Raw genomic sequence first — 14,043 nt, 5'->3', positions numbered from 1 at the left:
TGTGAAAATTCTTTTTGTGTTGAGTATAATATTGAGTTGGATTTCCCATTGATTAGGGTTTCTGTTTGAGTGGGGTTTGTATTTCTTACACTTTCACATTATATGGTATGATGTGGTGTCTGTCTTTGTGTCGTGTTAACATTATATAGGATGATGTGGTGTCTGTGTTTGTGTTGTGTTAACACTATTTAAGATGATGTGGTGTCTGTCTTTGTGTCGTGTTAACATTATATAGCATGATGTGGTTTCTATCTTTGTGTTAACATTATATAGCATGATGTGGTGTCTGTCGTTGTGTTAACATTATATAGGATGATGTGGTGTCTGTGTTTGTGTTAACATTATATAGGATGATGTGGTGTCTATCTTTGTTTTAACATTTTATAGGATGATGTGGTGTCTGTGTTTGTGTTGTGTTAACACTATATAGGATGATGTGATGTCTGTCTTTGTGTTGTGTTAACATTACATTAGGATGGTGTGGTGTTTATCCCTGTGTTGTGTTAACATTACATAGGATGATGTGGTCTCTGTCTTTGTGTTGTGTTAACATTATTTAAGATGATGTGGTGTCTGTGTTTGTGTTGTGTTAACATTATATAGGATGATGTGGTGTCTGTCTTTGTGTTGTGTTAACATTATATAGGATGATGTGGTGTCTGTCTTTGTGTTGTGTTAACATTATATAGGATGATGTGGCATCTGTCTTTGTGTTGTGTTAACATTATATAGGATGGTGTAGTGTCTATCTTTGTGTTAACATTATATAGGATGGTGTGGTTTCTATCTTTGTGTTAACATTATATAGGATAATGTGGTGTCTGTGTTTGTGTTAACATTATATAGGATGATGTGGTGTCTGTGTTTGTGTTAACATTATATAGGATGATGTGGTGTCTATCTTTGTGTTGTGTTAACATTATATAGGATGATGTGGTGTCTATCTTTGTGTTAACATTACATAGGATGATGTGGTGCCTGTGTTTGTGTTAACATTATATAGGATGGTGTGGTTTCTATCTTTGTGTTAACATTATATAGGATGATGTGATGTCTGTGTTTGTGTTAACATTATATAGGATGATGTGGTGTCTGTGTTTGTGTTAACATTATATAGGATGATGTGGTGTCTGTGTTTGTGTTAACATTATATAGGATGATGTGGTGTCTGTGTTTGTATTGTGTTAACATTATATGGCATGATGTGATGTCTACCTTTGTGTTGTGTTAACATTATATAGGATGATGTGGTGTCTGTGTTTGTGTTAACATTATATAGGATGATGTGGTGTCTGTGTTTGTGTTGTGTTAACATTACATAGGATGATGTGATGTCTACCTTTGTGTTGTGTTAACATTATATAGGATGATGTGGTGTCTGTCGTTGTGTTAACATTATATAGGATGATGTGGTGTCTGTGTTTGTGTTAACATTATATAGGATGATGTGGTGTCTGTGTTTGTATTGTGTTAACATTATATGGCATGATGTGATGTCTACCTTTGTGTTGTGTTAACATTATATAGGATGATGTGGTGTCTGTCGTTGTGTTAACATTATATAGGATGATGTGGTGTCTGTGTTTGTGTTAACATTATATAGGATGATGTGGTGTCTGTGTTTGTGTTGTGTTAACATTATATAGGATGATGTGGTCTCTGTCTTTGTGTTGTGTTAACATTACATAGGATGATGGGGTGTCTGTCGTGTTAACATTATATAGGATGATGTGGTGTCTGTGTTTGTGTTTGTGTTAACATTATATAGGATGATGTGGTGTCTGTGTTTATGATGTGTAGACATCATGTAGGAAGATCTGGTGTCTGGTTTTGTGTTGTTTTAACGTTGCGTGGTTTCCTTTTGTGTGTGGTGGGCGTGTTAACGTTTTACGTTTTTTGATATTGTTTGATTGATTTCTGGATTTGTGGAATTTTATTTTCTCTGACGATGAGTTCGGATCTAACCAGGTCTTCTTTACCCTGTAGAACCGAGCGAGTGTATAACATAACACAGTTCGTTTCTGAGGGTTCATAAGACTTTGGACCATGCTGCTGCAGACGAAAACAGTGCTGAATGTTAGATAAGGTGGCATTTATTTAAATTAAAGCTTTACCGTGTTTTGGGGTGTATGTAAAATTAGTAGTTGTCACAAACACAAGTTTAAATTGTCACACAATGTATGAGATTGATCACTTTCGTTATCTATGCCAATGCTAAATAGAATTCGATGAGAATCGCAAAAGGAGTTTACAAAGCATCTGCACTTCTGCACTAATGTAAAATAGAATAGCAGAACGCTATACGATGAATGCAGCTGTTACAGTAACAGAGCTTAAACTCATTACACATGGTAATTAAGGGGGTCAATGTGACATTTCAATTCTATATGGCTTTTTTATTATGCTATTGAAAAGCTTGATATCAAGATGTCTTTTTTCTACCATAGACAACGTCAACTCTCTCTCTCTCTCTCTCTCTCTCTCTCTCTCTCTCTCTCTCTCTCTCTCTCTCATTTTAACTTCCCGTACGTGACTAGAGTCTATATAAGTGTATTCATGGAGAAAAGTTTTTTTTTATTATTCTAGTATAAGATACATAACTAGGATCTATAGAGTGGCGCGAGTCTTCAGAAAGACGGTCGATCTACACAGCGTCCTTATGAATTGCTTTGCACGTGTCAGCTCATAAGAATGACTATAAAGTAGATCTCCTCATCTGACCAAAACTATATCGAGACTCATTACTATTTTTCAATTCTGGGAATACATAATATGGAATGTACACGTTTATACGGCTTTCCGACATTCTTTTACAAGAAATATTTATTAATTTTCAATTGATACATATTCTTAAAGTCATAGCATGTTGATGAAATATTAACAGATTTATGATTATTTACAAGTATATTTCGTTCTGTCTGTAAGATAATAGCTGAGGGACGTTTAGGATTATGATAAACTCCTATAACAATTAATTTCAGAATAGCATTAAAAGAGCTAAAATTTGAAGATGAACTGTTAGGGAAATAATGACTACTTACTTAATGTATGTTACTTATGTTTAACAGATTACAGACCAATTACATTTGATGTTTCTTTATCGGCATCCTTGTTTACATGTTTATCTAATATCAAATCTAAAACTCGGGCCAATATCAACATTTAATAGCGGTGTAACTGCCAAAGGCAAGGTTAATTTCACACTTTAGAATTTGCCTTTAAAGTGATATACTCTAAAGCAAACAATGACATAGTTAGCGTTTGAATACATCAGAATGTTCCACGTATTTTGAAATCAAAATCAAAACTATATTATTTCTTCCTTGACAGTTTAAGATGGATTCTATTTAACGAGTCGTAAAAGTCAACCAAGAATGTGTTATCCAAATTCGTAATTAGACAGAAGCCCGAGATGTGCTTTCACTCGCTAAGTTCTCTGACTTTTATTGTTTACTTTTCTATGCAAAATAGAATGGTAAATAGCTGAAGGTACCTCCCCCACCACGGCCTTGTCTAATAATCTGCATATAAATCAAAATACATTTGCTCATTAAAATAGATATGGTGACAAGCTAGCGCATCTGTTTCGGAACATTCTCTTATTTTTATAGTTTGGTTTCGGTTGCTTTGGCAAAACACCATAACTTCAGTCATTAGCCCTTAATGTATTGGGATGCTATTTGTTACATGTAAATAAAGCCGCAAATTCCAACTTAACAATTTATGAATGAGGAATTGACAAATGAAAATCACTACTTAATACTATTCACTATTCAAATACGTTCGATGTTTTTTGGTAGATGTATTTGCATTAACAGAAATATAAGTCTGTAATGTTTTTTCCTGGTGTATATTTTTGGATATTTCCAGCAGATAGAAAATATCGTACGTGATTCCACATGTATATGCAGAGTAAAATTATACAGTATCTAAATATGTCATTAAACTTGTATGATCTCGAGCTTTTTGTAATCAACAGGAGTGTCATTTTTCGTTTGATTCTCACCTTGGAAGGTTAATGTTGTTGACGGTGAGCGTGCTTTTGCATCTTGCATCACCGGAAGGGAATTTCTCACCCTTCACCCCACAAATTCTCTCTCTCACTCCCTCTCTCTCTCTCATTTGTCTTCAAATAAAGAAAATCAAAATTCCTGATGTAAAATAAAACTAAAGTGTGCTGTAATATACAATACATACAGCACATGCTAATATTTAATTTAAAATAATATTTATTCAATAAATTGATGGGATTGAGCAGCTGACTTAGACTTGATGAGCCATCTCTCGGTTGATAGGATATGTACAAAATTGTATAATTAATTTGGAGTCTACATGTATAAGAAAAAATTAACAGCTGTATAATATTTACACAAAGTACAATTTAGTGTATTATACAAGTACAGTGTATAAATATAGTTTTGATGGTGCCGTTTAAATACATTCTTTAAAATATATGGTATACATGTACATTTAATATATTTGAAGATTACCTAAGTCTTTTGATAAGTGCAAGGAATTTGTGCGCAGGTTCAAACAGTATCTTATTTGTGTCAAAATCAATATAAGATTTTCCAAATAATAATAGATTATTAGCAACGCGTGTATCTGACATCATTGCATTTATATTATGAAGAAGTTCATGCCTATAATTATTACAAGCAGGGCATTAAAAAGGTAAATAAAATAATCAAAATTAATAAAGTAAATTAAAACTAAACCGTGCTGTAATATATAATACATTGCATGCTAACAGAAGAATATCAGGACTGTGGACTAGGGACGTTTCGTACAAATCCGTGCGGGAATACATTAAATCGTTGGTAAATTTCCTCTTAAGTTCTTTACTACACCCTAGCATACATGTGCATTATCTGATGCTAAAATAATTACAGGTGTTTAGTTGGATCCCATGATAAAGTAATGGAAACACCGGTACTCCAGTGAATCTCCCCATTTATATTTGGCAGGGCCTAAAGTCTAATTTCCCAGAGATAGTCGGAATCAATAAAGGGCTCGACTAATCACTTAGTGGTCACTTCATACAAACTTAGTCATAAGTCTTATGTAGAGAAAATCGAATTGTGTGGTTTTACCCGGTCAGACCAGTGTTCCCCGGAGACATTAGTGTACAGCTAATGTAGGCTGAGACAGGGCTCGGAAATTTGATTTCGTTATTTATGGCAGGATCCCTCGGACTGTTCTTGGACAGGCTATTTACTGACGGAGCAATATTCCTTTCGAAAAGCTGAACCGGCAATGGACACTGATAGGCTCCATCACAAATAATTACATTATCAGAATTTTGAACCGGAATAGGAAACCCACACATGTATTCTGATAGGTCCGGATACTTTTTATGCAGTGTGATGAAATATGAAAATCAATAGATTTATATTTCTCGTCATTGAAATTTCAGGCTTTCAATCATAAATATGTCAATTTCAAATCACAAGACTGAATACATACAAGCGATGAAAGATAAAAGTACCTATGTGATCAATCGATGTTTTTGTTTGTATGAAATTTTTTCATTAATATTATACAAATGGTTGGAGGAATATTGCAAGACGAACAGTCGTGTATGGAGTTCCAGTAAAATTACAAAAATATAGATTAATGGACGCAAACTTTTCATGTCAATAGAGTATGATTTATGCAGCATACAAATGTATTGAAATGAAGGTTTGTCTTAGGTTTACCATGGCAATGCTGGGACAGGTGACAACAAAGCCTTAGTCGTGCGTAATATTACCCTACCATTCTAGATCGCTTTTCTTGAAGAAATAGAATTTTTACTGATTTATTTTCATTATTGCAACCCCCAAACGAGACGATTTGGGGACCGCAGACTAGTCACATGACAAGACACAGCTCGTATCATGGCCAGAAGAAATCGTAAATAACCTAGCGCAATAAAAATGGCAAATACGAACTGTTTCTCCATATATCCCCTCCAAGGCGAAATTCATTATCTCTTTCCATAAGACATATCATCAGAAAAGTTCTCAGCTTTTACACAATAAGTTGTCGGTGTGTGTCCCGCCATGTCTGATTACATTTTTAGAACTTTTATCGACAAATATCAAATCATTTCACCTTAAAAACAAGGATTAAGGCCATAAATAAATATCCGATTGAGATGTCAATTCACCATGTCAATTTTTAATATTAAGTTATCAATTTTCACCATAAATTTCAGAATGAAATATTTCACATATTATGATATTTTTTTCAAATTTTATAAATTATCAGTTATGCGTTTTTTTTCTGTAATAGTTCCGATAGTTCGAAATTAAAAAGTGCAATTAGGTTTACTTGACAAAATTTATTCTGCATTTTACGAGAGAGAAAAATGGCATTCAAGAAATCCTACTAGATTATTTAAAATAAAAATATTATCTGTGGAATTAAAAGGCGTTTATTTGATTTGTCTTTGATTTAACAGGGTTCCATTACGTGTAAATGAACAATTACTATTCTCACGGCGTCTGGCGCGGGAACGCTAGTAACATTTATCTTTCAGTATTATTTTTGCGATAGCACCAATACACATATTTCACTCTGGAGGAAAATAACGTGGAAAATATTGGAAACATTTACAGTTCTTTCGCCATTTAAAGCAGTCATAATTCTTTAGATTGGATCTTACAAGATCGTTTGCGCCGCTAATCGACGCTCTGGACTGATTATTCTCAGGGTTCAAGATGTCTTTTGTCCCGTAATTAAATATAAGAGTATCGTATTATACGATTCCATTTCAGTTTATTGTGTTTTAGCATAGGAATGTGTTTTTCTCGTAGGTAGAAATCACTAGAGGGTGTGATTTGGCCATATCACCAGCCAGCCTACCTGCTTTTGTAAGGCTTTGTTTGATTGGTCGAGGCATTCTTGATCTAATTTCTATGCAAATGATTTATTTTGGCCGACATTGACTATGGAGTCTCACAAATCAACCGACATGGAATAGGTCATGTTGTGTGAAGTAATAACAATCAAAGCGAGATATCTTCTAAAATGAACTCCTACTACCCAGCCTCGTTTTTTGCACAATATTCCACAGACAATATACCGCATAACGTGGGATACAATTCCAATAATTTTGGATTATTATCGCGTTTTGCTGATCAAATATCTGCATATCACAGTAATAACTTTAATAGTGAACATCATCATCGTTTTTCCAACGGATTTTCCTCTCATCACCCTCACCAGGAATCCCATTTTCCGTCCCGGGAAAACTCCAGCAGCGAGAGCGCGTCGGTGGGAGGAGGCGGAGGGTCGGGAAGAATTTCGAACTATCCCCAGCCTGCCCCGGCCCATCAACCTGAGGAAAACAATGTACCGAGGTCATATAGCTCCTGTAGTACCGATAACTGGAGTCCCCCTCCTCACGGGGTTCAGCCTGGATCTCCAGATTCGCTTCACCATAGTACCAGTCCCTACTCCCCCGTGGAGAACAACAATAATCCGTGCAACATGATGTTACACAAGAACATGAAGTCGGACCAAAACTCCGGCGAACAACCTACTCCGTTTTACCCCTGGATGGGAATAGTTGGTAAGTTTTGAAATATATTTCTTATGTACAATATTTAATCCGGTTTTGTCTGAAAATCAAAATCTGACTGCATTTTTTAGATAAACAAATGAGCATTCTATTTGCCTAGCCCAGATGGGTGAAACGCACTCGATCACCGTTTCGGTTCTGTATTTTAAAAAGTAACACACTCATAAACAAAGAGATCTATCTCGACCTTGTTTGTAAACAACATGCATATTGTAAGAATATTATTCCTCTGAATATAAAGATAATATTAAGTGAAAAAGTATGTAAATAAACCGTTTAAAATTCATTCAGCATTTCACCCCCAGCTTTTAATGTGCAACGACTTGGTAACGCAGAAGAATAATTGGTAAAATATTTATTAGCTATCAAATAGAGCCTTTACACCAAAATGTTGTCGTTAATGCTCTTTAGCAACTGGTAAAAATCACATTGATGTAGAATAATAAATGATTACAATCTTTTGCTGTCATGAATTCAAATAGTTATTGAAAAACAAAAATAAATACAAATTTTCTAAAACGCTAAAATAAGTTATAACTCACAGTTATCAATATGAGGAATACCATTGCCTTCTTGGGCCCTGTGAGAGCGCAAACCTGCTCAAAACAACATAAAATAAGCATTCAAACAGGCCGATGTGTTAAAACCGTAGATGTATTAAATATTGATAAAATTCCTATAAAAATCTGCAAATGTAATTTAAGGCGCTCCATAATTGAGACCAAAGAGGAGGCAAGGAAAGCAAGCACATCAGGCTCCAAACCCTTCAGGATTTTATGGCCGAGAATTTTCTGACTAATACAAAACACCAAAATTTGTCCATAAAATTTATCGCGTTTTCTGCTGTGTAAAGATTTTAAGATTTTTTTTATTCGTGAAACTTTCATCCCTCATAAAGATCTTGACTGACAGCAACAGAAATAAACCGAAAAACAAAGAAAATACCCATCGTTGTGTTTGAGTGTTAAATATTACAAAATACGGGTTTTTCGGCTTTATTAAAACCTCACGTTGATGTAATATTTCATACTAAGAAATGAAAAGATTTTTGTTTGATTTGTTCATTCTTATTAAAATCGTTTTCAATCTTCAAACAAAAAAGGTTTTTTTTTAATTTAAGGAATTTTTAATTTCTATTAAAACAAGTTTTTATGAAATATTTTCCGTTGATTGGATGTGAAATATGATCAAATACGACGACCACTAAAGAAATTCTATCTATAAAAAGCTTTCAGATCCCTCCAGTAAATTATCTGGTCACTTACTTGATAAAACAGCAAAATGGACGGTGTTTCTTCCTCCAGTTGCTATTAACAAATATAGTAGATAATCAATGCAAACAAATCTGTGGCTTCCTAATCCTACCATAAAGATAACAAACCCCATATCATCTTTATTAATTCACAGAAAATCCCCAAAATACAATGCCCAATTCCTGATAAATTCATGTAGTTCACTTAATAATGTGTTCCTTGAAATATTGTAGCCGGGGTAGATACCTTTTACAACCGTGAATAAATAACAATTATCAGCCCCAGTAAGTGCTGACATTTATATGTTTTTTATCTGTGGAAATTCGTCAACTTTTATTCATTTTATGATTAGAGAAATTAATCTAACTCGCATTTCAACTCTCACAAATGTCGCATTACATACCTATTTAGGAAACTTTAAGTCATAGTTAATATGTGAAGAGATAGTTATTCTATAGTCTCTCAAACTACGCAGTAATTAAAAAAGATTGATGAAGCATAGTCTGGTGAACACAAAAGAAATCAATCAGAATTTCCCAAGAAATGTTTGTTTACTTTTAGAAAACGTTTTGTACGGAATTTATCAAATCTCTTCTAAAATGTTTTATATAAAAAATTATACTTAACGAACATGAAAGTATTCTATGCCTTTGGTTCATTTATCTATTTATTTATTGTTTTACATAAGACTTGGATAAATATATTATTGTGATTGAATTCCTTTCTTTTTTCAAAATGTTTATATATGTATGAAGAACTCAAAGGTTTAGTGATGGATATAACTTTCTACACAAAATATAAAAAACAGGATTTTTTAAATTTTCGTAATCATCTTACATGCTATCAAATAACTGCAAATAACATTTGCACTGAAATAGAAGAAACCTAAATGAAATGAACAGTAAGCACATTTTGTTAAATGAATATGTAAAAATAACAAAAACACAGATTTTTATTTGTAAATGATACATATAGATATATAAAAAAAAATATCAGTATCTCATTTAACAAAAACCATCTTAAATAATATCATCTGATGGATACGTTGAGTGTAGGACGATTTCAGCATTTCTTTCTTTACTTTTTAAGCAAGAGTAATTTTCATCACGTTTTTTTAATGAAGAATGCATAAATTATTATCTAGTATCTATGACATAAATCATTTCCTACAAAAGAGACATACTACTTCAGGCACAGGTGTTGCTAAATATTTAAGAAACTATCACGTGATTAGTGGTCTTCAACCACAATTTGCATATTCATCATACTGGATGCTTAAAAATATTACTGACTCCTGTTCCCAATTTTTTGTATAACACAGCTTAAAGATCTGCTTTTTCGTTTTAAAATTAGAATTAACTGTACATAAAGTAATGCTCGTCAATGTCAATTCTACACACCCGAGGCAACATAGATTGTTACTGTATGGAAATAAACCATCAATAAAACCTTAAATTGTGATTAAGTTACGCGCAGTGTGTTGATCGCTTTCTTTATGTGGAAACAAAGAAACCAAGCACATGAACGTCGTGCTTCACACATTGTATGTCTAGCTAATACAGTTACTGCATGTGCACATTTTGTAGCATGTAATATCAATTTTGTTGCATTACATTCCAGTTGTTTATGCTCAGAGCACTGGCTTTTTATCTCTTTAAAAATTACATTTATTATGTACTCCCATTTCCTTGCACACGTGATGTATTCATTTTGCAAACATAAACCAATTTACATGAAATATTTCATAAGAAAATGTCGAAAATGTTCGTAGATTTTTTTCAGTGTGAGAGAGATTGTGATAGCAATATGTCGCCGCATGGTGTTGTTTATGCAACTTCTGAGATAGGCCTTGTGGTTTATCTTTTTATTTATTTCCCCAGGTGTTTAGAAAAGTATCATCGGTTCAGATGAAATCTGATGACTAAATACATCTCTATATCGGGAGTCATTTTTTATGAATCAAGTGCAAACGTCTCAATGGATCTGTTAAACACAATTTGAAAATGGCATATGAGGAGAGACCCGTAAAATTCGATATTTTAATCCTTTTAATTGACCATAGAGCTGGACATTTGAGACTATTTTCATTTACATTTAGTGTTATTATTTGGTAGAATTCTAAACGGAAGCACATACTTATCGGATTACATATTAATAACGTAAATCAACAGAAGGTCGTAAAGACAATGATATCAGCTATTTTATCAATTGCCCCGTAGTCGTTAACAGGTATGGTTTATGCGATGAGAGTGTTATGCTGCTACCTGATCGGCCTAAATCTACCAAACAGACAAGTAACTAAAGTAGAAATCAAACATCAAGAAATGTGACCTCCATAATACCAGAGTTGTGATGGAAGATCAGGCCTGACGATTCATAGTCAGCCAACACTTTACTTTCATCACATGTCCGTAAAAATCAAAAGTAGAATTATTGAATTTAATAATTAAAGAGAAAAGATATCAGTCCCGAGGTTAATAAGCACGTGCTGAATTTTATACGGGGATAATTCCTTTTTCATTATATCTTTGGTCCCAGTGGCCTGCCCCAGTACAAGAAATGGATCTAAATCCACAAGCAAAGAAGTTTACGACAGTCAGAAAACCTGACCATTGGAGACTGCTAGATTGATCCATTAAATCTTCTATGTTTATACACGGCCTATTTCACGTCTGCAATCTTTCTATTACGTGTTCTAGTCGAGTGAAGCTGTGGATGTAATTTTAGGGTGATTGTGTTCAATTTAAAAACCACGAAATAAAACACGGAACTATTATCGTCTTCTGCATCATCGGGAGGCTGTAATTCCGTCCAATGTTTCTCCCTCAGTGAACTTTGCAGTGAAATGAAAGTTTGTGTCCGTGCTTGTCATAATCCCAATTACGTCCTGTGTTTCATTAGCAAGTCACTTATCCCAACCTATGAGGTTATATATTTATAAATATGATCAGAATTTTTTTTATCATTTTCCCCCCATCCTATTCAGATCCCGATAGGGATTAAACCTATGCCTTAGGCACAGGATCGCGTGTAGCTGTGTCTTGCCTCAAGGGAAACATACAGCATCTCACAATAGTAAAACAAAAAAGTTCTCATATTTCTCACTTATTACGAATAACAAACTTTCATTTGCAACGTAATACTAATTAAGGCTCCTTCGCTGCGTTCGGTTTTATCTGCTCTTTCATCTCTGCTTCACGTGAATATTGTATTCTCTGTGTTTGCAGCACGTCTTTTTTGTATTGCGCATTGGGTAACCAGGTGCATGCGGATTTATCGACTCCTAGTTCTACTCCGAGCAAAATTTGCTCAAAAAGCTACAGTCAGTTAATCAATAAGCGAATACAAATATTACATGCAATGTTTGTGTTTTACAGGTCCCAACTCCGCGCACAGAAGACGTGGACGCCAAACCTACAGTCGCTACCAGACTCTGGAGCTGGAGAAGGAGTTTCAGTTCAATCATTATTTAACGCGAAAGCGGCGAATTGAGGTAGCACATTCTCTTTGCTTAACAGAACGACAGATTAAAATTTGGTTTCAAAACAGACGAATGAAACTTAAAAAAGAGAGACAAGCTATAAAAGAGATCAATGATACCTCCGGTCTGTTGTCTCCAGAGAAGAAGGACGACAAGAGTGACGGACTGTCGAGTGACGAGTCTCCGTAAACACCCGAATTACTCCGAACACCAACGAGAAAGCTTCAGACAATTACACGAGCTAGGCTATCTCTATTCAGGCTATACGGGTAAATGGTTCGTCAGCTCTTGCCATAATTTTGGACATTTCGAAATATTATGGCAATTTTAACTTATTCCAAAGATATTATATGTTTTCTGTTTCTATTGTGTGAGGTATTACAACTTAGATCTCGTATCACGTTAAAAGCTTGGTCATAAGGCGTAAGAAGAACCGTGTCCGTGTGTCTGCTAGTCAGGAGGATCCTTCCACGGTGATTATGTGCGTGTTCCGTATCTGTGTTGTCTGCCCTTTATGTCGAAATAGGACTGCAGATGGCGACCTGTGAATATATACGTGATGGCATGGGTTTTTTCCACTGCGGGACAACATGTCCCCACGGTAAACAGAAATTATTATCTCTGTGATGGGACATTGTTTACTTCTATATCAAAGGGTGTGATATATATTGATTCGCTTGAACTGTTATAGATAGAATTCATGATGTCCACATTTATAAAAACATGTTTTATATCATTGATAATGTGACCAAAGGGTAAAATCTTCGCAACATTCATGGATATTCTGATAGAGGGTAAACCAATGTTAAATGATTATTATCACAGTAGTCCTAGGCAACGATCACCATATTTTTGTACAGCATTCTTAGTACTTATGGCCAGAAATCTGCTGACTTCTATGAAATTGTGTAGTTAGACATACGTACAGAAAATACCTCAAATTTTCTCTTCCATTGTATAGACATATGTGATGCATAACGCTTTTATAATACTTTGTTTTGTAAAAAAAGAAAGATTACTCCATCTCAGGGCCATAGTTTGCCACATTATTACAATACAAAGTCCACGCCCTAAATTTATTCCGAAGATTCCTTTTGTTAAAGATTGATAGGAACGCTGCATCTGTAGATAAATACACACGGAAACCATTCCACACACGTGTATTTTCAGTTAGTAAACACTCAAAGCATGAATTTTGCAGTCTTGTGAATTGCTGCCAAAATTTTGTCAAGGAAGTTGCAATAGAAGATTCCCCGTTTTAATGTTGTGGTGTGCTGTTCTAACGAGACTGTTATTTGCATCAGAGAGATTTTTTTCTATTTCTATTTGTTTGTTGACGTTTAGTTGTCCTGCATTGATATATAAAACGTACTGCCAATTTCATTGGTGCATTTCAAATGTAATAAAATTTTGTAAAGAATAGACCCATGTTTTTTTTGTTGTCTCATCAAATATCACATGGACAAAAATAACCAAGAGGGCAAGATCTACTTTATCATTGGATAGAATTTACTCACTAAATGCAACGAGGATGGATTTATAAGAGAAAACATTTACAAAATATTAATACTTGTAATTTTGTTATATAACAGGATAATTCAATTGTTTCTCGCTGTACATACGGACTGGAAGTTACTGTTGCTAAGAATATACGTCAGTTTGTGTCCCTATGTAAATCTGACGGAATAAATTACAGAATTTATTGTACAGTACTTGCATCGTATCCCCATTTATATAGGCTT

General features: G+C 34.3%; 1 protein-coding gene across 1 annotated transcript; it reads left to right on the top strand.

Moving 5' to 3' along the window:
• Positions 1–6,144: 6,144 nt before the first annotated feature.
• On the top strand, positions 6,145–13,723 carry LOC125683316 (homeobox protein Hox-A7-like). Its single transcript, XM_048924348.2, has 2 exons — positions 6,145–7,558; positions 12,198–13,723. The coding sequence occupies exons 1-2, from the start codon at positions 7,015–7,017 to the stop codon at positions 12,488–12,490; spliced, it is 837 nt and encodes a 278-aa protein (XP_048780305.1). The 5' UTR covers positions 6,145–7,014; the 3' UTR covers positions 12,491–13,723.
• Positions 13,724–14,043: the final 320 nt, after the last annotated feature.

This window comes from Ostrea edulis, chromosome 6 (assembly GCF_947568905.1).
Source record: "Ostrea edulis chromosome 6, xbOstEdul1.1, whole genome shotgun sequence".
Lineage (NCBI taxonomy): Eukaryota > Metazoa > Mollusca > Bivalvia > Ostreida > Ostreidae > Ostrea > Ostrea edulis.
Note: the sequence above shows the minus strand (reverse complement) of the source record. Positions and strands in the feature narration are given on the sequence as shown.